Source organism: Babylonia areolata, chromosome 4, assembly GCF_041734735.1.
Source record: "Babylonia areolata isolate BAREFJ2019XMU chromosome 4, ASM4173473v1, whole genome shotgun sequence".
NCBI classification, from domain to species: domain Eukaryota; kingdom Metazoa; phylum Mollusca; class Gastropoda; order Neogastropoda; family Buccinidae; genus Babylonia; species Babylonia areolata.
The window spans coordinates 58,651,310-58,677,911 of record NC_134879.1 but is presented as its reverse complement, the minus strand read 5'-3'; the positions used below and the strand labels follow the sequence as shown (position 1 = coordinate 58,677,911).

General features: G+C 49.4%; 1 protein-coding gene across 2 annotated transcripts in view; it reads right to left on the bottom strand.

Annotated features, from left to right (window-relative positions):
• Window positions 1-879: 879 nt before the first annotated feature.
• The window catches only part of LOC143281337 (sodium-dependent phosphate transport protein 2B-like), a 56,431-nt gene continuing 30,708 nt past the window's right edge, over window positions 880-26,602 (bottom strand). The window contains exons 5-15 of one of the 2 annotated variants that reach the window (XM_076586539.1): window positions 23,916-24,059; window positions 18,136-18,327; window positions 16,716-16,834; window positions 13,553-13,747; window positions 10,626-10,794; window positions 9,748-9,984; window positions 8,605-8,750; window positions 7,820-8,048; window positions 5,656-6,225; window positions 4,877-4,910; window positions 880-4,644 (exon numbers count right to left, since the gene is read on the bottom strand). In XM_076586539.1, coding sequence (XP_076442654.1) covers window positions 5,711-6,225; window positions 7,820-8,048; window positions 8,605-8,750; window positions 9,748-9,984; window positions 10,626-10,794; window positions 13,553-13,747; window positions 16,716-16,834; window positions 18,136-18,327; window positions 23,916-24,059 — 1,946 coding nt within the window. In that variant the 3' untranslated portion in view covers window positions 880-4,644; window positions 4,877-4,910; window positions 5,656-5,710. Of the gene's footprint in view, window positions 4,911-5,655; window positions 6,226-7,819; window positions 8,049-8,604; window positions 8,751-9,747; window positions 9,985-10,625; window positions 10,795-13,552; window positions 13,748-16,715; window positions 16,835-18,135; window positions 18,328-23,915; window positions 24,060-26,602 lie in introns of both variants that reach the window. The other variant, XM_076586538.1, reaches the window with a different exon arrangement.

Genomic DNA, 26,602 nt, shown 5'->3' with positions numbered 1-26,602 from the left:
GTGGTGTGTTTGTCTCTTGTCCCACAGTGTTTGTGGTGGTGTGTTTGTCTCTTGTCCCACAGTGTTTGTGGTGGTGTGTTTGTCTCTTGTCCCACAGTGTTTGTGGTGGTGTGTTTGTCTCTTGTCCCACAGTGTTTGTGGTGGTGTGTTTGTCTCTTGTCCCACAGTGTTTGTGGTGGTGTGTTTGTCTCTTGTCCCAGTGTTTGTGGTGGTGTGTTTGTCTCTTGTCCCAGTGTTTGTGGTGGTGTGTTTGTCTCTTGTCCCACAGTGTTTGTGGTGGTGTGTTTGTCTCTTGTCCCAGTGTTTGTGGTGGTGTGTTTGTCTCTTGTCCCACAGTGTTTGTGGTGGTGTGTTTGTCTCTTGTCCCAGTGTTTGTGGTGGTGTGTTTGTCTCTTGTCCCAGTGTTTGTGGTGGTGTGTTTGTCTCTTGTCCCACGGTGAGTTGCCTGTAGCACTGTGTACTGGGGCAATGTTCAGCCTCCACTGTCAGGGATGGTTCTGTGTGCTGGTGATTCAGTAAATATTTTCTTCTCTCTGCATACATGTAGTCTTATCATGATTGAAGTTTTTTTGTTTTTGTGTGTGTGTGTGTGTGTGTGTGTGTGTGTGTATGGGTGTGTGTGTTTGTATGAGTGTGTGTGTGTGGGTGTGAGAGAGTGTGTGTGTGTTTGTATGGGTGTGAGTGTGTTTGTATGAGTGTGTGTGTACGGGTGTGAGAGAGTGTGTGTGTGTGTTTGTATGGGTGTGAGTGTGTTTGTATGAGTGTGTGTGTATGGGTGTGAATGTATGTGTGTGTGCACCATATTGCAGAATGAAGACAAACCCAACAAGAACCATCACCCTTCATGTAGAATGGACAGCACAGGGAAACACTCACATGGCTGTTTTCTTCATTTTTATTACCAGTATTTTTATTGGATGTCTACTCCCACAAGGTGACAAAACCATAAAAATGTACAAATTTACAGATCTTATGTTTAAAAGACCCACTCCGCAATCACATAGAGTATGATACAACATGATGATGACATGATAATCACAGACACCGGGCATGACATTACATGATTTTCAGAAACTGGGAATGACACAGGGCTTGAAATACCTGCTTGTCCAATTGTCTGGGACAGCTGAACCTTCCGGCACACATGTGGAAATGTTTTCTCCATTTGTCTGTTGGACAAGCGAGTTTAGTCAGTGAAAGGGGGAATGAGTGATCAGACTCAGTACAGACCAACCCTCTGCTCTCCCCTTGGCACTGAGACAAGGTGTCTAGTGATCAGCATCAGTACAGACCAACCCTCTGCTCTCCCCTTGGCACTGAGACAAGGTGTCTAGTGATCAGCATCAGTACAGACCAACCCTCTGCTCTCCCCTTGGCACTGAGACAAGGTGTCTAGTGATCAGCATCAGTACAGACCAACCCTCTGCTCTCCCCTTGGCACTGAGACAAGGTGTCTAGTGATCAGCATCAGTACAGACCAACCCTCTGCTCTCCCCTTGGCACTGAGACAAGGTGTCTAGTGATCAGCATCAGTACAGACCAACCCTCTGCTCTCCCCTTGGCACTGAGACAAGGTGTATGCCATCAATAAAATGTGTCAATGTAGAAACAATAGATATGACTTGAAATTGTAAACCCTTTCCCATCCCTTATAAATCAATGAATTGTTTGGTCGACTTGCCATAGCTCTGCTGGTAGTCACTTTAATAAACTGTTTCTTTACTACGGAGGGCAAGCTGAAAAAATTTGGGTGGACAAGCAGGTGCTATTTTATTTTATTTTATTTTTAAAAAACATGCTTGACCTGTGGACACTAAACTTTATCAGGGAATTTCTAGCCCATTGCCATGGCATGATGACATGCTGATCATAGATATGTATATGATGTAACATGATGATTACCAGGGTATGATGTAACGTGATGATAACCAGGGCATGATGTAACATGATGATAACCAGGGCATGATGTAACGTGATGGTAACCAGGGCATGATGTAATGTGATGATAACCAGGGTATGATGTAACATGAGAACCCATGGCAACAAAAGGCCTGTCCCACTCAGAATGATGTAGAAAAACCCACTCTGATAGTCTAACAGGCATACTTGCAGGCAGAAAAAAGCACAAAAAAGCAAAACAAAAACAAAAACTTCAGCTTCAGTGAAGCGACACTCCCTCCAGGGACAGCAGCCCAAATTTTACAGAGAAATTTGATGAAACAGAGTGATACAACAAACAGTGATACAATATTTATTGAAACAAAGAGTGATACAATATTTATTGAAACAAAGAGTGATAAAACAAAGAGTGATACAATATTTATTGAAACAAAGATACAATATTTATTGAAACAAAGAGTGATAAAACAAAGAGTGATACAATATTTATTGAAACAGAGTGATACAATATTTATTGAAACAAAGAGTGATACAATATTTATTGAAACAAAGATACAATATTTATTGAAACAAAGAGTGATACAACAAACAGTGATACAATATTTATTGAAACAAAGAGTGATAAAACAGAGTGATACAATATTTGTTGAAACAAAGAGTGATAAAACAAAGAGTGATACAATATTTGTTGAAACAAAGAGTGATACAATATTTGTTGAAACAAAGAGTGATAAAACAAAGAGTGATACAATATTTGTCGAAACAAAGAGTGATAAAACAAAGAGTGATACAATATTTATTGAAACAAAGAGTGATACAATATTTGTTAATGATATCAGGAATATGATGACGCCCAATATGAATGAAGTATTAATAATTGATTTAAACTGAGCACACAATATATTTTTTTTATTTGGGTGCCAAAAGGTAAATTGATTATTTTTTGTGGGGTGTGGTGGGGTGGGGCAGGGGGTGGGTTGGGGGTGGGGGGGGAGAGGCTATCTAAGAGTGGCATGAGCATTATGACAATGATGACAACAATGAGTATTTTTTATGTATGTCATGAAATGTTGTAATGACACTGCTGTGTGTCTCAACGATCTGAAATAATCAGAATCAAATCAAGCAAACTTGTCTAAAATTGGAACGCTGCAAAAATGTTTGTTTGAAAACTCTTTTTTCTCACTGGTCAGTGAGAGTTTGTAAGTCATGGTGGGTCATGAAGAAGCCGTCGTACAAAAAGTGTCCATCCAACCTGATGTGATAAGAAAGGAATGGCCAAAAGACAGGTATGTACAAGACTGACGTGATGTGATTTTATTAACAACATGATTATTGATGCATTGTGACTCTGCGTGACTCCAGCATGTGTCAGTGTTATGAACAACATGATGAGAAAGGCAATGCTATTCACGTGTTTAAGACTCTCCAGAGTGATACAATGTGAAATTATAACTGCGCTCTGATTTTAACCGTCTTAAAAAAAGAAAAAAAACATCTGTTTACAGCGATAAAGATAGAAGCCTGATCGCTCCACCGATCCTTGTATTTTGTCCACACACTACAAATTATGTAAACATCTAATAATTGAACACAGAAGCAGCCAAACAAATTATAAAATGACATGTGAATGGGACATACATGAAGGGAAAATAGATGCACTCATGCATGTTTATTCATAAGTTCTTGTATTTGTACACAAACATGATTATGTGATGGATGGGAGAAAGAGAGAGAGGGTGACAGAAAGACAGAACGAGAGGGATGGTTTGAAATATCCAGCATGTGAAACGAGGAGCTACATTGTCACTCTGCAGATTAACACACACACACACACACAAATGCTCTCTCTCTTGACGTGTGCACATACACAAATACTCTCTCTCTCTCTCTCTCTCTCTCACACACACACTGTTTACAACAACAACAAAATACGGACATTCAACCCTAAAGTAAATGTGCACCATGAAAAAAAATGATACTGAAGAAGTGCAACAACACAGATGTCTTGCTTCAAAGAATCCTGTGGAACACTATGACAAGCTGGAAACGGCACAGGTAAAGGCGATGACAAAGAGAATGAAGAAAACACAGGTGGCAGCAACAGCAGTTCCCAGAGAATGAAGAAAACACAGGTGGCAGCAACAGCAGTTCCAAGAGAATGAAGAAAACACAGGTGGCAGCAACAGCAGTTCCATGAGAATGAAGAAAATGCAGGTGGCAGCAACAGCAGTTCCATGAGAAAGAGTGATCAAGACGTCATCTCCATGGTGTGTGCACACGTCAGCTGCCCCTGGTGGTTGTCAGTCTGAGTCTGAGTGGTTGTCAGTCTGTGTGGTTGTCAGTCTGTGTGGTTGTCAGTCATCAGTCTGTGTGGTTGTCAGTCTGTGTGGTTGTCAGTCTGTGTGGGTGTGGTGTCAGTCTGTGTCGTTGTCAGTCTGTGTGGGTGTCAGTCATCAGTCTGTGTGGTTGTCAGTCTGTGTGGCTGCCCCTGGTGGTTGTCAGTCTGTGTGGTTGTCAGTCTGTGTGGTTGTCAGTCTGTGTGGGTGTGGTTGTCAGTCTGTGTGGTTGTCAGTCTGTGTCGTTGTCAGTCTGTGTGGGTGTGGTTGTCAGTCTGTGTGGTTGTCAGTCTGTGTGGTTGTCAGTCTGTGTGGGTGTGGTTGTCAGTCTGTGTGGTTGTCAGTCTGTGTGGGTGTGGTGTCAGTCTGTGTGGTTGCCCCTGGTGGTTGTCAGTCTGAGTGGTTGCCCCTGGTGGTTGTCAGTCTGTGTGGTTGTCAGTCATCAGTCTGAGTGGTTGTCAGTCTGAGTGGTTGTCAGTCTGTGTGGTTGTCAGTCTGAGTGGTTGTCAGTCTGTGTGGTTGTCAGTCATCAGTCTGTGTGGTTGTCAGTCTGTGTCGTTGTCAGTCTGAGTGGTTGTCAGTCTGTGTGGTTGCCCCTGGTGGTTGTCAGTCTGTGTGGTTGTCAGTCTGAGTGGTTGTCAGTCTGAGTGGCTGCCCCTGGTGGTTGTCAGTCTGTGTGCCAATAACGACAAAATGTTAATTTTTGTACACATAATAATAATACTACTAATAAGCAGCATGCATGCACTAACCATGCACACACGCACACACACTCACACACACACTCACACGCACACACACTCACACACACACACACATACAGGTTTATATGCACACCAAGAGAGAAAGGGAGAAACAGACACAGACATACAGACATAGACAGTGAACTTGGAGCTAAAAGTATATGTTTAAAGAATGGTGTGCATGCCTGGGCGACGCACATGTGTGTGTTGCAGCCAAGTGTTCAAAATGAAAACCCTGTTCACAGTCACACACGTTAATCAAAGAAGGAACAACACAGTCACACACGTTAATCAAAGAAGGAACAACACAGTCACACACGTTAATCAAAGAAGGAACAAAAGACAGTATCAGCCCTGAAGGCTTGACCTTGACCTGTACGCTGGGTTTATGTGAAGGCCAGGCATCAGAATAATAACCATGTAATGCTATCTACCTCCTCAGCACAGGGCCCACAGTACTAACAATGAACATCAACATGGTGGGGGGGAAATAACACTACAGGGCACTATGATCAACACTTTGAACAAGACAAATCAAAATCTGCTTCCTTTTACTGATTTTTTTAATACAGCAATTGGGGTGTAGGATACATGGATCAGTCCACATGACTGGACACCTCATCAACTGAAACTGAACCCCACCCCCACCCCCCCTCTGTTGACTCTGTACTCACTTCCCTCCCTTGTCCATGCTCTGTGGGCTTACAGAAGGGGAGAGCAGCATGCGGTCTACATGTTGGTGGTCACATCGTCAAATCCCTCGTTCGTCTCCCAATTGTCTGACGCCTGCGGCTGTTCCTGGAAGCGCTTGCAGAAACAGAGCGTCTTCATGAAGCGGTCGTAGGGTTCCAGGGAGCGCATGGCCAGGGGCAGGAACTTCCAGTCCCGCAGCACGCGAGGCAGACACTCGGGCCGCTTGGCCTGGAGAGCCTTGATGATGCCGATGGTGATGACAATGATGGCGATGGGGATGAGCACCACAGCCAGCACGTACCAGCCGGGGATGGACAGGCCGAAGACGCACAGCGGGAAGATGAAGAACATGGCGATGAGGTAGACGATGGCGAACCAGCGGTACTTGGCCGTGGTGGTGCCCAGGAACTTGGCGGCGGGGATGGGGGGCCGGAAGAAGGGGAAGGGGTAGAAGATGAGGATGCCCGAGATGTTGAAGAAGAGGTGGCAGAAGGCCACCTGCAGGGAGGGGGCCAGCTTGTCTGCGTCCTGAGCCAGGGCCGCCAGGATCCCTGTCACACAGTCTCACAGTCTCAACCTGGCAACTCGATGGGCAGCTCACATTTTACTTTGTATGGATGTCTTTGGTCGTCAGGTAAGCAGGCAGGTAGGTCAATTATGTATGTATATAAGTATCACAGATTGACATAGGTTTACAGTTGGGCCAACAGCAAAGTGAGAGCTGTATTGATAGTGGTTTCTCTTTTGCAGTGAGAAATCATTTACAGCTTTGTCTTTTGTGAAGGACAATAACTCTCAAACTTCGAAGCAAAATTGCACTGGTTCTTAGTGCTGCAGCCATGAGGGCTAGTTGACCTTTGGGAACCATCCCAGCGCCAACTGTCCTAAAACCCTCTTGGCCGAGAGAGTGTGGATGTAACTTGGGCAAGACACTCTCCACTATAATCAAATTCTAGCCCAGATAGTCAGGACAACAGTTACCTCCTCTGCTGATCCAATGGCTATATTTTGAACATGACTGACTATCATGTATGTATGTATGTATGTATGTATGTATGTAGGTAGGTAGGTAGGTAGGTAGGTAGGTCCCCAGGTAAGTAGGTAGGTATGACAGTCAGTAGTGACCGACCATGGCCACCAGATCAGCAGAGGAGGCAACAACTGTCCCGACCATCTGGGCCAGAATTTGATATAGTGGAGAGCGTCTTGCCGCCCAAGTCACGTCCCCACTCTCTCGGTGTTAGGACAGTCGGTTCTGGGATGGTCTCCAAAGGTACACTAGCCCCAAGACCGCAGCAGTAAGAGCCAGTGCAAAGACTGAGCTGTAAATGAATACCCACTGCAGTGATAAAACCACTGATCAAACAGCTTTAAGTACAGTAGTGAAAATTCCTCATGGCAATAAAGCTGGGGACACAGAACTTGGCAGAAGTGGGACAACATAGCGGCACCAGTGATTGGACTTAGCGTGACTCCAGTGTGCCCTGTGCAGTGGTGCTGACACACAACGCTGGCTTGACAGAACAACCACAACCACTGATGGGCTTACTAATATCAATACATTGATAGCAATACGCCTGTTTCAGTAGCAATTTCAAACCCCTCAATGTGCTTTACAAGATCGCGTCACACACACACACACACACACACACACACAAGCATGGATAAAATATTTGTTGATCCATGGTGTAGAGCCGGATAAGTGCCATACTTATGCAGACTGCTTGTATGTTGTTTTTTAATTTGTTTTGAAGGATGTGAGTGACTATGACAGACTGAAAAGGGCGGTGAATTCCAGCGTTGTACAGATGAGCAGCTAAAAGCTCTCCCAGTGTGTTTATCAGTCTCTGGGAATTTGGGAAAGCAAACGATTATATCACCAGCGGAAGGGTGCGTCGACTTTGAATAGATATCTAAGAAAAAAACACTGATGTACTGTTCCATAAGTTACATGAAAACAGATACATGCGATTTTGCACTTGATTCTAGCTCAACAGGAAGCCAGTGTAATTCTTTGAAGAGATGCCTACAATGCTGGGACTTTTGTACCATCAGAGTGAGTTTGGTGGCTGACCTGGACCATGACTATAACCACTGTGACTGACCTGTGACCTTTGTGGCTGACCTCTGACCCCAGTGACTGACCTGTGGCGGTGGTGCCGATGTTGGAGCCGAGGGTGAGAGGGTACATGCGATCCAGGGTGATGACCCCCATGCCGACGAGGGGGGTGAGGGTGGAGGTGAAGATGGAGGAGCTCTGCACCAGCACCGTCATGCCAGCCCCGATCAGGATGGCCAGGTAGCCAGTGAAGTAGCCGCAGTAGCCTGGGAAGTCCGCGTTGACAAACTTCTTGATCAGCCTGGCCATGGGACCCTGCAAAGGGACACAACACCGTGCCGGACTCACTGACAGTGAATTACCTACCTTTTGTGGAATCTAACTGCCAGCATCTCTTTGCAGTCGTAAGTAAATCTGTATTTGTTTTCCACCAGAAGTGGTGGCGAAGTGGTTAGCTTCGCGGGCTGACAACTTTCAGTACGTGGGTTCGATTCCCACGGGGAAAGTGTTCGTTTGTTTTTGCTCGCGGCTGGCTCTTTCCCAGAGTTGAGCGTGCTGTGTGCTCAGCTTTCTGATTGAACACTGCAAGTGCCTGAATCTTTCAGGGATATATTATCGGACTACAGTCTTGAGAGGTAGTCCCAAACACAAAAGATCACAACAGCAGCATCTATCACCATGCAGTCTTCATTATCAAGGCAAAAGACACAAAATATCCCAAACTTTGGGGCATAAAATTGTTTCCTAGACAATTATACAACTCTTTATACACACAGAACTATGTTTCAGATAGCTGTAGGCTAGTTTCATGATCAAATCAACGAAATAAACTGAGGTAAAGAAATAAAGTAGAAGATTTTTTTTCATTTACCTGAAGCAGCGAATGCAACAGCTTCACGATGCAGACGAGGCAGACACAGAGCAGGATAAGGGCAATAACCAACAGAATACCGCCGACTGCCTCGTCACTGAGTGGTCCCCCTTGTTTCTCGTGAGCGTCACGGAAAAGGTACTCGCCTGGAAACCAGAGAGCGTTGTGCATGGAAACAGGAAAAAGGGGGTGGAAACACCACAACATGGAAATGGAAACATAACAGCGTTGTGGAAAAAACAAGAGCGCTCACACATACACACACGCTTGCTTACAAGTACCCATGTACGTTTGAATCCTCCAATTTTCCTTTCTGTTCTGAATTCTCTTACTGGTCACACACACACACACACACACACACACACACACACATATATATATATATATATATATATAACACAGTATTCACTTATCATTTTACACCCTGTCTTAAATGACTTAACAAAGAATAGATTTAAATCACCGATCAACAACCAGCGCACGCGCACTTGCGTGCACACACACACACACACGCGTGCGCGCACGCACATCATATAGTGCTCTGCATACCCAGACCAAGAAACAACCTTTTCAAATCCAGCTTTCTGTATTCTGGTGGAAATTTATGGAATAATCTCCCACTGACAATGAAAAGTATCGTGAATAAAAACGTGTTTAAGAAAAATCTGAAGAATCACCGCACTGAAAATAATTAACAGTAATACAATTTTTGATCTGTTAGTCTAATACTTCTATTATTGATTGTGAAATGTTTTGTTTCTGTTTGTGTTGGCAAGGATTTTGCGCTATATGAGGGAACATGTGCATGATGGGCAGGGTGTAACTGTGTCCGAGAATTTGTGTTCAGTGGTGTGTGTGTGTGTGTGTGTGTGTGTGTGTGTGTGTGTAAAATAGAAATGCAATTGTGTATTTATTTATCACAATATTCTTGTATATATATGCATTTTGTTGTTGTTGTTTTCATCTGCTTGTCTCTCTCTTTCTCATATATATATATTTCTCTCTCTCTCTCTCTTTTTTTCTTTTTGTTTCATTGAGGGCTTGACGTAAAAAAGCAATTGCTGCTTATTTAATTGACCACCATGAAATAAACTGTGGACTGGACACAAGAAGACCAGAGTGTGTCCCCTCCACACCACTCACATTTCTTCACACAGGTGTGTCCCACCGTCTTGGTCCACTTGTCACAGTCGAACACCTCCCCCACACCCTTGATTTCCCGACCGTTCGTCCAGGCCTGGGTGCACGTGGTGAAGACGTCAGTGCCATTGTAGCACGTGGAACTGATGTTAGAGCATATGTTCTCCTGTTCGTCACTGGTGGCGTTCCGCTGGAAGTCTCCCATGAAGGCCCATCCTTCCAGCTGGTCGGTGCAGCACTCTGAACAGATTAATTTCAAAGCAGGTACGATTCACGTGTCAACATACTCTCATTGTACGATTCACGTGTCAACATACCCTCATTGTACGATTCACGTGCCAACATACCCTCATAGTGCGATTCACGTGTCAAACATACCCTCATTGTACGATTCACGTGCCAACATACCCTCATAGTGCGATTCACGTGTCAAACATTGATCTCATGGTGCGAATCACGTCATAGTAATTTCTTGTGACTTAAAATGGAGTCGAATAATGACAGGTCACAAGCATCTATCGGTATAATGGAAACGTCACTTCAACTATATACGAACATTACCCATTGATATAGGTCCCTGAATTTAGAATCATTTAAAAAAACAAAAAAAAAGGAAATTACCGAAAATACAGGACTGTAGTGTTTCGATGAAAAAAACACACAAAAAACAAACAAAAAAACTTGATAAGAATGTGCCTCGATTTTATCAAAAAGACATTTAACTCCCAGATCTAAATAACGTAGCGTAATACATACTACGAGAGCGAGGTGTGTGTGTGTGTGTGTGTGTGTGTGGTGTGTGTGTGTGTGTGTGTGTGTGTGTGTGTGTGTGTGTGTGTGTGTGTGTGTGTTGTGGAGGGAGGGTGGAGGGGCACACTCACCCTCCTGCGCGGCGTTTCCAGACAGCTTGTGGCAAGGGAGAAAGTTGAGAGCGTCATCCTTGGCCGTGACGTTGTCGACGTACCAGGGAGCAGTGACACACTGTCCAAGCTCCTCAATGCTGGCGGGGTCGCTGGCTGCGTAGTTCATGTTCACACACGTGTCTATTTCCTGCAAGTAATAATGATACCAGTAATAACAATAGTAATACAGACTGACGCTCACAGCACCAAGTCAGACGGGACAACTGTCGTCAGTATGAGGCTTAGTGGGTGGTGTCCGTTACATCAGAACAAGATCGACTGAACACAACCAAAGTGATTCAGCAGCAGTGTAGGGACTCCTCTAGTGTGTGGCCTCCTGGCGACCTTACATCGACAGTTCTCTGTGGATGGACTGCCGACACTGCCACTGCAACAAGCCAACCCGGATGTGGCTGTGTGTTGGGGACTGGATCAGATGTGGCTGTGTTGGGGACTGGATCAGATGTGGCTGTGTGTTGGGGACTGGATCAGATGTGGCTGTGTGTTGGGGACTCAATCAGATGTGGCTGTGTGTTGGGGACTCGAGATGTGGCTCTGTGTTGGGGACTCGAGATGTGGCTCTGTGTTGGGGACTCGATCAGATGTGGCTGTGTTGGGGACTCGAGATGTGGCTGTGTTGGGGACTCGAGATGTGGCTGTGTGTTGGGGAGTGGATCAGATGTGGCTGCGTGTTGGGGACTGGATCAGATGTGGCTGTGTTGGGGACTCGATCAGATGTGGCTGTGTTGGGGACTGGATCAGATGTGGCTGCGTGTTGGGGACTCGATCAGATGTGGCTGTGTTGGGGACTCGAGATGTGGCTCTGTGTTGGGGACTCGATCAGATGTGGCTGCGTGTTGGGGACTCGAGATGTGGCTGTGTGTTGGGGACTCGATGAGATGTGGCTGTGTGTTGGGGACTGGATCAGATGTGGCTGTGTGTTGGGGACTCGATGAGATGTGGCTGTGTGTTGGGGACTCGATCAGATGTGGCTGTGTGTTGGGGACTCGATCAGATGTGGCTGTGTGTTGGGGACTGGATCAGATGTGGCTGTGTGTTGGGGACAGGATCAGATGTGGCTGTGTTGGGGACTCAATCAGATGTGGCTGTGTGTTGGGGACTCGATGAGATGTGGCTGTGTGTTGGGGACTGGATCAGATGTGGCTGTGTGTTGGGGACTGGATCAGATGTGGCTGTGTTGGGGACTGGATCAGATGTGGCTGTGTTGGGGACTGGATCAGATGTGGCTGTGTGTTGGGGACTGGATCAGATGTGGCTGTGTGTTGGGGACTGGATCAGATGTGGCTGTGTGTTGGGGACTGATCAGATGTGGCTGTGTTGGGGACTGGATCAGATGTGGCTGTGTGTTGGGGACTGATCAGATGTGGCTGTGTGTTGGGGACTGATCAGATGTGGCTGTGTTGGGGACTGGATCAGATGTGGCTGTGTGTTGGGGACTGGATCAGATGTGGCTGTGTGTTGGGGACTCGATCAGATGTGGCTGTGTGTTGGGGACTGGATCAGATGTGGCTGTGTTGGGGACTGATCAGATGTGGCTGTGTTGGGGACTGGATCAGATGTGGCTGTGTGTTGGGGACTGGATCAGATGTGGCTGTGTTGGGGACTGATCAGATGTGGCTGTGTTGGGGACTGATCAGATGTGGCTGTGTTGGGGACTGATCAGATGTGGCTGTGTGTTGGGGACTGATCAGATGTGGCTGTGTGTTGGGGACTCGATCAGATGTGGCTGTGTGTTGGGGACTGGATCAGATGTGGCTGTGTTGGGGACTGATCAGATGTGGCTGTGTTGGGGACTGATCAGATGTGGCTGTGTGTTGGGGACTGATCAGATGTGGCTGTGTGTTGGGGACTGATCAGATGTGGCTGTGTGTTGGGGACTGGATCAGATGTGGCTGTGTGTTGGGGACTGGATCAGATGTGGCTGTGTGTTGGGGACTCGTTGAGCGGCGTGGGAGCAATGCCACAGAGACGGTGCAGATGACAGAGTATAGCAGATGCCAGTTGAAATGAATGTAGCTGTCTGTGGTACTTGGACACTGTACACTTCTGCCTCACACCCTAACCTAGCAGGCCGAACTAAAAAACTCCAAACTTTTTAATGTAACATCACCAACCTGTACACACTTCGGGTCACATGCAGCCCACACATCTGAACTCAAAATGAATCAGAAAGAACAAAAACACTAAAACTTATACAACATTGAGCTCTCTGAGAAGAAATGATCTGAAAGGAAAAAAAGCCCAAGACAAAGCTTTTAACAATGTGCTGGAAGGTGCAGCTCTCTTGTCTTGAAGCACAGAAAATAAACCTGGCAACATCCCTGGTCACACTGCTACAGCTTTCGTTTCCTGACAGAAAGTTGACCAGTGGTTAGAAACATTTTGCATGTGCTTATTCCGGTCTATTCATTTCACCTGGCAGACAGAGGTGCTCTGTGTCTTAAGATAAGGACTTTAAGCCATTCACCTAGGTGCTGTGTGTCTTAAGATAAGGACTTTAAGCCATTCACCTAGGTGCTGTGTGTCTTAAGATAAGGACTTTAAGCCATTCACCTAGGTGCTGTGTGTCTTAAGATAAGGACTTTAACCCATTCACCTAGGTGCTGTGTGTCTTAAGATAAGGACTTTAAGCCATTCACCTAGGTGCTGTGTGTCTTAAGATAAGGACTTTAACCCATTCACCTAGGTGCTGTGTGTCTTAAGATAAGGACTTTAAGCCATTCACAGTTCACAGCCTCTGCAGGCCTCCCCGCCATACTGTTGGGGACAACGCAGGAAATGCACTGAAAACAAACATTTTCCTCCAAATTAACATGTGTGGACACAGCCGGCAGTGTGCCACACACACACACACAATCACCGGACACCCCCACACCCCATCTCACCTGGCAGACGGCAGTGCGCTGTGTTGTGTTGTAGTTCTGCACAGCCCCGTACAGCGTCTTGTTGACGGCCATGTCGGCCAGCAGTGTGGAGCAGCACTTGGAAGGCTTGACGTCATCACAGCACATCTTCATCAGGGAGGCGTCCTCCACCTTGAGGTCCCCTGTGGCGATCTTCTTGATGCCGCTACTGCTGACCTGAACCACACAGTGTTGTCGTCACACTTCTGTCCTGATTCTCCTGTCATTACACTTCTGTCCTGATTCTCCTGTCATTACACTTCTGTCCTGATTCTCCTGTCATTACACTTCTGTCCTGATTCTCCTGTCATTACACTCCTGTCCTGATTCTCCTGTCATTACACTTCTGTCCTGATTCTCCTGTCATTACACTTCTGTCTGTCATTACACTTCTGTCTGTCTGTCATTACACTTCTGTCCTGATTCTCCTGTCATTACACTTCTGTCCTGATTCTCCTGTCATTACACTCCTGTCCTGATTCTCCTGTCATTACACTTCTGTCTGTCTGTCATTACACTTCTGTCCTGATTCTCCTGTCATTACACTTCTGTCCTGATTCTCCTGTCATTACACTTCTGTCCTGATTCTCCTGTCATTACACTTCTGTCCTGATTCTCCTGTCATTACACTTCTGTCCTGATTCTCCTGTCATTACACTTCTGTCTGTCTGGTCATTACACTTCTGTCTGATTCTCCTGTCATTACACTTCTGTCCTGATTCTCCTGTCATTACACTTCTGTCTTGATTCTCCTGTCATTATACTTCTGTCCTGATTCTCCTGTCATTACACTTCTGTCTGTCTGTCATTACACTTCTGTCTTGATTCTCCTGTCATTACACTTCTGTCCTGATTCTCCTGTCATTACACTTCTGTCTTGATTCTCCTGTCATCATACTTCTGTCCTGATTCTCCTGTCATTACACTTCTGTCTGTCTGTCATTACACTTCTGTCTGATTCTCCTGTCATTACACTTCTGTCCTGATTCTCCTGTCATTACACTTCTGTCTTGATTCTCCTGTCATTATACTTCTGTCCTGATTCTCCTGTCATTACACTTCTGTCTGTCTGTCATTACACTTCTGTCTTGATTCTCCTGTCATTACACTTCTGTCCTGATTCTCCTGTCATTACACTTCTGTCTTGATTCTCCTGTCATCATACTTCTGTCTTGATTCTCCTGTCATTACACTTCTGTCCTGATTCTCCTGTCATCATACTTCTGTCTTGATTCTCCTGTCATTACACTTCTGTCTTGATTCTCCTGTCATCGTACTTCTGTCTTGATTCTCCTGTCATTACACTTCTGTCCTGATTCTCCTGTCATTACACTTCTGTCTTGATTCTCCCGTCATTATACTCCTGTCTTGATTCTCCTGTCATTACACTTCTGTCTTGATTCTCCTGTCATTATACTCCTGTCTTGATTCTCCTGTCATTACACTTCTGTCTTGATTCTCCTCTCATTATACTTCTGTCTTGATTCTCCTGTCATTATACTCCTGTCCTGATCCTCCTGTCATTATACTTCTGTCTTGATTCTCCTGTCATTATACTTCTGTCTTGATTCTCCTGTCATTATACTTCTGTCTTGATTCTCCCGTAGTTACACTTCTGTCTTGATTCTCCTGTCATTATACTTCTGTCTTGATTCTCCTGTCATTACACTTCTGTAGGGAGGAAGGTGGCAGAATGGTTAAGACGCTCAGCTGCCAATACAGAGAGTCCGTGAGGGTGTGGGTTCGAATCCCGCTCTCGCCCTTTCTCCTAAGTTTGACTGGAAAATCAAACTGAGTGTATAGTCTTTCGGATGAGACGATAAACCGAGGTCCCGTGTGCAGCACGCACTTGGCGCACTGAAAAAGAACCCATGGCAACGAGAGTGTTGTCCTCTGGCGAAATTACGTAAAATGAAATCCCCTTTCATAGGTACACAAATATGTAAGCATGCACTCAAGGCCTGACTAAGCGCGTTGGGTTATGCTGCTGGTCAGGCATCTGCTCACAGATGTGGTGTAGCGTGTATGGATTTGTCCGAACGCAGTGACGCCTCCTTGAGAAAGTGAAACTATGAAACTATACTTCTGTCTTGATTCTCCTGTCATTACACTTCTGTCTTGATTCTCCCGTCGTTACACTTCTGTCTTGATTCTCCTGTCATTATACTCCTGTCCTGATTCTCCTGTCATTATACTTCTGTCTTGATTCTCCTGTCATCATAATTCTGTCTTGATTCTCCTGTCATTACACTTCTGTCTTGATTCTCCTGTCATCATAATTCTGTCTTGATTCTCCTGTCATTACACTTCTGTCTTGATTCTCCTGTCATTATACTCCTGTCTTGATTCTCCTGTCATTACACTTCTGTCCTGATTCTCCTGTCATCATACTTCTGTCTTGATTCTCCTGTCATTACACTTCTGTCTTGATTATCCTGTCATTACACTTCTGTCTTGATTCTCCTGTCATTATACTCCTGTCTTGATTCTCCTGTCATTACACTTCTGTCTTGATTCTCCTGTCATTATACTCCTGTCTTGATTCTCCTGTCATTACACTTCTGTCCTGATTCTCCTGTCATCATACTTCTGTCCTGATTCTCCTGTCATCATACTTCTGTCTTGATTCTCCTGTCATTATACTTCTGTCTTCTCCTGTCATTATACTCCTGTCTTGATTCTCCTGTCATTACACTTCTGTCCTGATTCTCCTGTCATCATACTTCTGTCTTGATTCTCCTGTCATCATACTTCTGTCCTGATTCTCCTGTCATTATACTTCTGTCTTGATTCTCCTGTCATTATACTTCTGTCTTGATTCTCCTGTCATTATACTCCTGTCCTGATTCTCCTGTCATTACATTTCTGTCACTACACTTCTGTCTTGATTCTCCTGTCATCACACTTCTGTCTTGATTCTCCTGTCATTATACTCCTGTCCTGATTCTCCTGTCATTACACTCCTGTCCTGATTCTCCTGTCATTATACTTCTGTCATTACACTTCTGTCCTGATTCTCCTGTCATCATACTTCTGTCCTGATTCTCCTGTCATTATACTTCTGTCATTACACTTCTGTCTTGATTCTCCTGTCATTACACTTCTGTCTGAGGTCAACAGCAAAAACAACAACTACTACACAAACCTGGATGATAAGTTTGGTGAAGGGCTTGGTGATGGTCTTCAGCAGGTCCTGGTTCACGTCCAGCTTCTCGTTCAGATGTAACGAGCTAACGATGACGTCACTCAGTCGGTACAGGTAGCCTGCACACACACACACACACACACACACACACACACACATGACAATAACAATACCCACAACCCCACCCACCAGCAGATTGCACAAGCACTGACAACCATCTGTTGGTGACACCAGACCCAGTCACATCGTGTTGCTAAAAGCCAAGCCACACACCAATGGCCATTTCACGGCTGACCACCACTCAGTTCTTCAGACCCATTACTGAGAACACACCATCCAGCCACGTCTCACTCGCTACACGTACAATTTCAAACATGTTTCAAATGGCGGAAGAAAAGAAAAGAAAAAGAAAAGAAAAAAAAAAAACCCCAAAAAAGCCAAACAAAAAAACAAACAAAAAACAAAAAAAACACGCACAAGAAGCAGACCCCACCCCCCTCTCTCCCTCCAAAGAAAAAAAATCAATCACCAACGCTCTCCTTTCTCCATGTAAAAAATATTAAAGTAAGAGAAAAAGAAAATAACATCACGAGGCCTATCCCAATTAGCCACCCCTCAGTCTACGTAATATTTGATTCAAGTTAGAAATTTAAAAAAAAGAAAAAAAGAAGAAAAAGAACAAAGAACAATCCACCAACACCTTGCTCAGTTCACGATAAAAAAAGAGAAGCAGTTTGAAACACTGAAAACAACGTACAGAGACCACTATGACACAGCACTCATAATTCCTTTCCTGTGTCATTCAGTGGGGGATCAGTCACGTGCCGCATTTACATAAATTGATAGATTTTTCTACAGTATTTTACAGGAACACAACCCTTTTCATTGGCGTATGTTCTTTTACGTGCGCTAAGTGCTTGCTGCACACTAGACCTCGGGTTTTACCGACTTATCCGTCCATACAGCGTCCAGACCAGCACTAATGTTCCGGAGGAGAGAAAGACAATTCTGGTGACAGATGACGCACCTACCTGTGATGACGACAGACACAATGACGTACAGGTATGTGATGACGACAGACAAGTTGACGTAATTACCTGTGATGACGACAGGCAAGATGATGTACATTCCTGTAATGATGACAGACACGACGACGTACATACCCATGATGACGACAGACATGATGACGTACATACCCATGATGACGACAGACACGACGACATACATACCCATGATGATGACAGACAAGATGACGCACACTGTAATGACGACAGACAAGATGACGTACACTGTAATGACGACAGAAAAGATGACGTACACACTATGATGACGACTGACATGATGACGTACATACTCGTGATGACGACAGACAAGATGACGCACATACCTGTGATGACAATAGACACGATGACGCACGTACCTGTGATGACCTCGAGGGGCAGGAGGACGATGACAGTGAGCCAGTTAAACATGTCGTGCACCGTGGCCCCGGCAAAGGCTCTCCTGAAGTCCGCCTTGTTGGTGATTTGACCCAGGGCCACGATGGTGTTGGTCACTGATGTCCCGATGTTGGCGCCCATGACGATGGGCACCGCTGTCTTCACCGATAGGACTGTGTGGACACACAGGTACTACTGTGTCAGTCATCTGTGTGTGTGTGTGTGTGTGTGTGTGTGTGTGTGTGTGTGTGTGTTACGCCCATCTGCATCACGATGGGTACCAGTCTTCACCGACAGTTGTGTTGTGGGGACAGGCACCACTGTTAATCCCTCTCTCTCTGTGTGGGTGTGGGGTGAGGTGAGGGTGTTGGGGGTGGGGTGGGGGGCAGCAGTGTGAGGTGAGGGTGTTGGGGGTGGAGTGGGGGGCAGCAGTGTGAGGTGTTGGGGGTGGGGTGGGGGGCAGCAGTGTGTGGTGAGGGTGTTGGGGGTGGGGTGGGGGGCAGCAGTGTGTGGTGAGGGTGTTGGGGGTGGGGTGGTGGGCAGCAGTGTGTGGTGAGGGTGTTGGGGGTGGGGTGGGGGGCAGCAGTGTGTGGTGAGGGTGTTGGGGGTGGGGTGGGGGGCAGCAGTGTGAGGTGAGGGTGTTGGGGGTGGGGTTGGGGGCAGCAGTGTGTGGTGAGGGTGTTGGGGGTGGGGTGGGGGGCAGCAGTGTGAGGGTGTTGGGGGTGGGGTGGGGGGCAGCAGTGTGTGGTGAGGGTGTTGGGGGTGGGGTGGTGGGCAGCAGTGTGTGGTGAGGGTGTTGGGGGTGGGGTGGGGGGCAGCAGTGTGAGGTGAGGGTGTTGGGGGGGGGGTGGGGTGGGGGGCAGCAGTGTGAGGTGACAAGACAAGACAAAATCTTTGTCACCACTGTTAATCCCCCCCTCTCTCTCTCTCTCTGTGGGTGTTGGGTGTGGGGTGAGGTGTGGGTGTTGGGGGTGGGGTGGGGGGCAGCAGTGTGTAGTGTTGGGGGTGGGGTGGGGGGCAGCAGTGTGTGGTGTTGGGGGTGGGGAGGGGGGCAGCAGTGTGAGGTGAGGGTGTTGGGGGTGGGGTGGGGGGCCGCAGTGAGGTGAGGGTGTTGGGGGTGGGGTGGGGGGCAGCAGTGTGTGGTGTTGGGGGTGGGGTGGGGGGCAGCAGTGTGTGGTGTTGGGGGTGGGGAGGGGGGCAGCAGTGTGTGGTGAGGGTGTTGGGGGTGGGGTGGGGGGCAGCAGTGTGAGGTGTGGGTGTTGGGGGTGGGGTGGGGGGCAGCAGTGTGTGGTGTTGGGGGTGGGGTGGGGGGCCGCAGTGCGAGGTGAGGGTGTTGGGGGTGGGGTGGGGGGCAGCAGTGTGTGGTGAGGGTGTTGGGGGTGGGGTGGGGGGCCGCAGTGAGGTGAGGGTGTTGGGGGTGGGGAGGGGGGCAGCAGTGTGGTGAGGGTGTTGGGGGTGGGGTGGGGGGCAGCAGTGTGAGGTGTTGGGGGTGGGGTGGGGGGCAGCAGTGTGAGGTGAGGGTGTTGGGGGTGGGGTGGGGGGCCGCAGTGAGGTGAGGGTGTTGGGGGTGGGGTGGGGGGCCGCAGTGAGGTGAGGGTGTTGGGGGTGGGGAGGGGGGCAGCAGTGTGTGGTGAGGGTGTTGGGGGTGGGGTGGGGGGCAGCAGTGTGAGGTGTTGGGGGTGGGGTGGGGGGCAGCAGTGTGAGGTGAGGGTTTTGGGGGTGGGGTGGGGGGCCGCAGTGAGGTGAGGGTGTTGGGGGTGGGGAGGGGGGCAGCAGTGTGTGGTGAGGGTGTTGGGGGTGGGGTGGGGGGCAGCAGTGTGAGGTGTTGGGGGTGGGGTGGGGGGCAGCAGTGTGAGGTGAGGGTGTTGGGGGTGGGGTGGGGGGCCGCAGTGAGGTGAGGGTGTTGGGGGTGGGGTGGGGGGCAGCAGTGAGGTGAGGGTGTTGGGGATGGGGTGGGGGGCAGCAGTGAGGTGAGGGTGTGGGGGTGGGGTGGGGGGCAGCAGTGAGGTGAGGGTGTGGGGGTGGGGTGGGGGGCCGCAGTGAGGTGAGGGTGTGGGGGTGGGGTGGGGGGCCGCAGTGAGGTGAGGGTGTGGGGGTGGGGTGGGGGGGCCGCAGTGAGGTGAGGGTGTGGGGGTGGGGTGGGGGGCAGCAGTGTGAGGTGAGGGTGTGGGGGTGGGGTGGGGGCAGCAGTGTGAGGTGAGGGTGTGGGGGTGGGGTGGGGGGCAGCAGTGAGGTGAGGGTGTGGGGGTGGGGTGGGGGGCAGCAGTGAGGTGAGGGTGTGGGGGTGGGGTGGGGGGCCGCAGTGAGGTGAGGGTGTGGGGGTGGGGTGGGGGGCCGCAGTGAGGTGAGGGTGTGGGGGTGGGGTGGGGGGCAGCAGTGAGGTGAGGGTGTTGGGGGTGGGGTGGGGGGCAGCAGTGAGGTGAGGGTGTGGGGGTGGGGTGGGCGGCCGCAGTGAGGTGAGGGTGTTGGGGGTGGGGTGGGGGGCAGCAGTGAGGTGAGGGTGTGGGGGTGGGGTGGGGGGCCGCAGTGAGGTGAGGGTGTGGGGGTGGGGTGGGGGGCCGCAGTGAGGTGAGGGTGTGGGGGTGGGGTGGGGGGCAGCAGTGAGGTGAGGGTGTTGGGGGTGGGGTGGGGGGCAGCAGTGAGGTGAGGGTGTGGAGGTGGGGTGGGGGGCCGCAGTGAGGTGAGGGTGTTGGGGGTGGGGTGGGGGGCAGCAGCGAGGTGAGGGTGTGGGGGTGGGGTGGGGGGCCGCAGTGAGGTGAGGGTGTGGAGGTGGGGTGGGGGGCAGCAGTGAGGTGAGGGTGTGGGGGTGGGGTGGGGGGCAGCAGTGAGGTGAGGGTGTGGTGTGGGGGTGGGGTGGGGGGCCGCAGTGAGGTGAGGGTGTTGGGGGTGGGGTGGGGGGGCAGCAGTGAGGTGAGGGTGTGGGGGTGGGGTGGGGGGCCGCAGTGAGGTGAGGGTGTTGGGGGTGGGGTGGGGGGCAGCAGTGTGTGGTGTTGGGGGTGGGGTGGGGGGCAGCAGTGTGTGGTGTTGGGGGTGGGGAGGGGGGCAGCAGTGTGTGGTGAGGGTGTTGGGGGTGGGGTGGGGGGCAGCAGTGTGAGGTGTGGGTGTTGGGGGTGGGGTGGGGGGCAGCAGTGTGAGGTGTTGGGGGTGGGGAGGGGGGCAGCAGTGTGTGGTGAGGGTGTTGGGGGTGGGGTGGGGGGCAGCAGTGTGAGGTGTGGGTGTTGGGGGTGGGGTGGGGGGCAGCAGTGTGTGGTGTTGGGGGTGGGGAGGGGGGCAGCAGTGTGTGGTGAGGGTGTTGGGGGTGGGGTGGGGGGCAGCAGTGTGAGGTGTGGGTGTTGGGGGGTGGGGTGGGGGGCAGCAGTGTGAGGTGTTGGGGGTGGGGTGGGGGGCAGCAGTGAGGTGAGGGTGTTGGGGGTGGGGTGGGGGGCCGCAGTGAGGTGAGGGTGTTGGGGTGGGGTGGGGGGCCGCAGTGAGGTGAGGGTGTGGGGGTGGGGGTGGGGGGCAGCAGTGAGGTGAGGGTGTTGGGGGTGGGGTGGGGGGCAGCAGTGAGGTGAGGGTGTTGGGGGTGGGGTGGGGGGCAGCAGTGAGGTGAGGGTGTGGGGGTGGGGTGGGGGGCCGCAGTGAGGTGAGGGTGTGGGGGGTGGGGTGGGGGGGCAGCAGTGAGGTGAGGGTGTGGGGGTGGGGTGGGGGGCCGCAGTGAGGTGAGGGTGTGGGGGTGGGGTGGGGGGCCGCAGTGAGGTGAGGGTGTGGGGGGTGGGGTGGGGGGGCAGCAGTGAGGTGAGGGTGTTGGGGGTGGGGTGGGGGGCAGCAGTGAGGTGAGGGGTGTGGGGGTGGGGTGGGGGGCCGCAGTGAGGTGAGGGTGTGGGGGTGGGGTGGGGGGCCGCAGTGAGGTGAGGGTGTGGGGGTGGGGTGGGGGGCCGCAGTGAGGTGAGGGTGTTGGGGGTGGGGTGGGGGGCAGCAGTGAGGTGAGGGTGTGGGGGTGGGGTGGGGGGCCGCAGTGAGGTGAGGGTGTGGGGGTGGGGTGGGGGGCCGCAGTGAGGTGAGGGTGTGGGGGTGGGGTGGGGGGCAGCAGTGAGGTGAGGGTGTTGGGGGTGGGGTGGGGGGCAGCAGTGAGGTGAGGGTGTGGAGGTGGGGTGGGGGGCCGCAGTGAGGTGAGGGTGTTGGGGGTGGGGTGGGGGGCAGCAGTGAGGTGAGGGTGTTGGGGGTGGGGTGGGGGGCAGCAGTGAGGTGAGGGTGTGGGGGTGGGGTGGGGGGCAGCAGTGAGGTGAGGGTGTTGGGGGTGGGGTGGGGGCAGCAGTGAGGTGAGGGTGTGGGGGTGGGGTGGGGGGCCGCAGTGAGGTGAGGGTGCGGGGGTGGGGTGGGGGGCAGCAGTGAGGTGTTGGGGGTGGGGTGGGGGGCCGCAGTGAGGTGAGGGTGTGGGGGTGGGGTGGGGGCAGCAGTGAGGTGAGGGTGTGGGGGTGGGGTGGGGGGCAGCAGTGAGGTGAGGGTGTGGGGGTGGGGTGGGGGGCCGCAGTGAGGTGAGGGTGTGTGCCTCCAGCGGACAGGGATGGGGGTGTGTGCTGATGGCGGTGGACGGCCAGGGAACTCCGCTGAGCATAACACACACTGTCATCAGCAGGAGGCCATACCACACACTGTCATCAGCAGGAGGCCATACCACACACTGTCATCAGCAGGAGGCCATACCACACACTGTCATCAGGAGGCCATACCACACACTGTCATCAGCAGGAGGCCATACCACACACTGTCATCAGCAGGAGGCCATACCACACACTGTCATCAGGAGGCCATACCACACACTGTCATCAGCAGGAGGCCATACCACACACTGTCATCAGCAGGAGGCCATACCACACACTGTCATCAGCAGGAGGCCATACCACACACTGTCATCAGCAGGAGGCCATACCACAAACTGACCAGCAGGCAGTCAACCACTCATCTTGCACCACAGACACTCTCTCTCTCTTTCTTTTTAATTATTGTTTATTTATTTATTTACTTATTTATGTACGCTTATAGTTGACTTCATCAAATTTTTTGCGCCTCATACATACTATTATTATTATTAGTAGTTTTTTTTTTTTTTGTTTTTTTATCTATTATTCACTTTTTTTCTTCTTTTTTTTTTATAGTGTATTTATCTATTATTTATCCACTTTTTTCAGTGTATTTATCTATTATTTATCCACTGTTTTCAGTGTATTTATCTATTATTTATCCACTGTTTTCAGTGTATTTATCTATTATTTATCCACTGTTTTCAGTGTATTTATCTATTATTTATCCACTGTTTTCAGTGTATTTATCTATTATTTATTCACTGTTTTCAGTGTATTTATCTATTATTTATCCACTGTTTTCAGTGTATTTATCTATTATTTATTCACTGTTTTCAGTGTATTTATCTATTATTTATTCACTGTTTTCAGTGTATTTATCTATTATTTATTCACTGTTTTCAGTGTATTTATCTATTATTTATCCACTGTTTTCAGTGTATTTATCTATTATTTATTCACTGTTTTCAGTGTATTTATCTATTATTTATCCACTGTTTTCAGTGTATTTATCTATTATTTATTCACTTTTCTCTTCAAGGCCTGACTGAGCGCGTTGGGTTATGCTGCTTGTCAGGCATCAGATGTGGTGTAGCGCATATGGATTTGTTCGAACGCAGTGACGCCTCCTTGAACTACTGAAACTGAAACTGTGTGTGTGTTGGGAGGGGGGGGGGAGGGGGGGGGCGTGGCGGACTTACTGCCGGCGCCGACCATGCTGATGACGATGGAGGTGGAGGTGGAGGAGCTCTGCACCAGCACGGTGACCAGCACCCCCATCATTAGCCCCGCCACGGGATTCATCAGGATGTCAGACTGCTGGAACACCTGGCCCGCCTGCTTCCCTGGTCAACACACCCCGCTTGGACACTGACATTGACATTGACATTGATATAGACACACACTGCATGCTTCCCTGGTCAACACACCCCGCTTGGACACTGACATTGACATTGACATTGATATAGACACACACTGCCTGCTTCCCTGGTCAACACACCCCGCTTGGACACTGACATTGACATTGACATTGATATAGACACACACTGCATGCTTCCCTGGTCAACACACCCCGCTTGGACACTGACATTGACATTGACATTGATATAGACACACACTGCATGCTTCCCTGGTCAACACACCCCGCTTGGACACTGACATTGACATTGACATTGATATAGACACACACTGCATGCTTCCCTGGTCAACACACCCCGCTTGGACACTGACATTGACATTGACATTGATATAGACACACACTGCATGCTTCCCTGGTCAACACACCCCGCTTGGACACTGACATTGACATTGACATTGATATAGACACACACTGCATGCTTCCCTGGTCAACACACCCCGCTTGGACACTGACATTGACATTGACATTGATATAGACACACACTGCATGCTTCCCTGGTCAACACACCCCGCTTGGACACTGACATTGACATTGACATTGATATAGACACACACTGCATGCTTCCCTGGTCAACACACCCCGCTTGGACACTGACATTGACATTGACATTGATATAGACACACACTGCATGCTTCCCTGGTCAACACACCCCGCTTGGACACTGACATTGACATTGACATTGATATAGACACACACTGCATGCTTCCCTGGTCAACACACCCCGCTTGGACACTGACATTGACATTGACATTGATATAGACACACACTGCATGCTTCCCTGGTCAACACACCCCGCTTGGACACTGACATTGACATTGACATTGATATAGACACACACTGCATGCTTCCCTGGTCAACACACCCCGCTTGGACACTGACATTGACATTGACATTGATATAGACACACACTGCATGCTTCCCTGGTCAACACACCCCGCTTGGACACTGACATTGACATTGATATAGACACACACTGCATGCTTCCCTGGTCAACACACCCCGCTTGGACACTGACATTGACATTGACATTGATATAGACACACACTGCATGCTTCCCTGGTCAACACACACCGCTTGGGATACTGACATTGACATTGACATTGATATAGACACACACTGCATGCTTCCCTGGTCAACACACCCCGCTTGGACACTGACATTGACATTGACATTGATATAGACACACACTGCATGCTTCCCTGGTCAACACACACCGCTTGGACACTGACATTGACATTGACATTGATATAGACACACACTGCATGCTTCCCTGGTCAACACACCCCGCTTGGACACTGACATTGACATTGACATTGATATAGACACACACTGCATGCTTCCCTGGTCAACACACCCCGCTTGGACACTGACATTGACATTGACATTGATATAGACACACACTGCATGCTTCCCTGGTCAACACACCCCGCTTGGACACTGACATTGACATTGACATAGACACACACTGCATGCTTCCCTGGTCAACACACCCCGCTTGGACACTGACATTGACATTGACATTGATATAGACACACACTGCATGCTTCCCTGGTCAACACACACCGCTTGGGATACTGACATTGACATTGACATTGATATAGACACACACTGCATGCTTCCCTGGTCAACACACCCCGCTTGGACACTGACATTGACATTGACATAGACACACACTGCATGCTTCCCTGGTCAACACACCCCGCTTGGACACTGACATTGACATTGACATTGATATAGACACACACTGCATGCTTCCCTGGTCAACACACCCCGCTTGGACACTGACATTGACATTGACATTGATATAGACACACACTGCATGCTTCCCTGGTCAACACACCCCGCTTGGACACTGACACTGACATTGACATAGACACACACTGCATGCTTCCCTGGTCAACACACCCCGCTTGGACACTGACATTGACATTGATATAGACACACACTGCATGCTTCCCTGGTCAACACACACCGCTTGGACACTGACGCTGACACTGACATTGACATCAACATAGACATAGACACACAAACACTGCTTCCCTGGTCAACACACACCGCTTGGACACTGACATTGGCATAGACACACACCACAAAGATTTCTCTGTGAAATTCGAGCTGCTCTAGAGCGCGTCGCTACATTACAGCGCCACCCATTTTTTTTTTTTTTTTTTTGGTATTTTTTCCTGCGTGCAGTTTTTTTTATTTTTTTTTTTTTCCTATAGAAGTGGGTTTTTTTTTACAAAATTTTGTCAGGAACAACCCTTTTGTTGCCGTGGGTTCTTTTACGTGCGCTAAGTGTATCGCCTCATCCGAATGACTAACGTCCAGACCACCACTAAAGGTGTAGTGGAGGGGGAGAAAATATCAGCGGCTGAGCCGTGATACGAACCAGCGCACTAAGATTCTCTCGCTTCCTAGGCGGACGCGTTACCTCTAGGCCATCACTCCACATACATGAACATTTACATA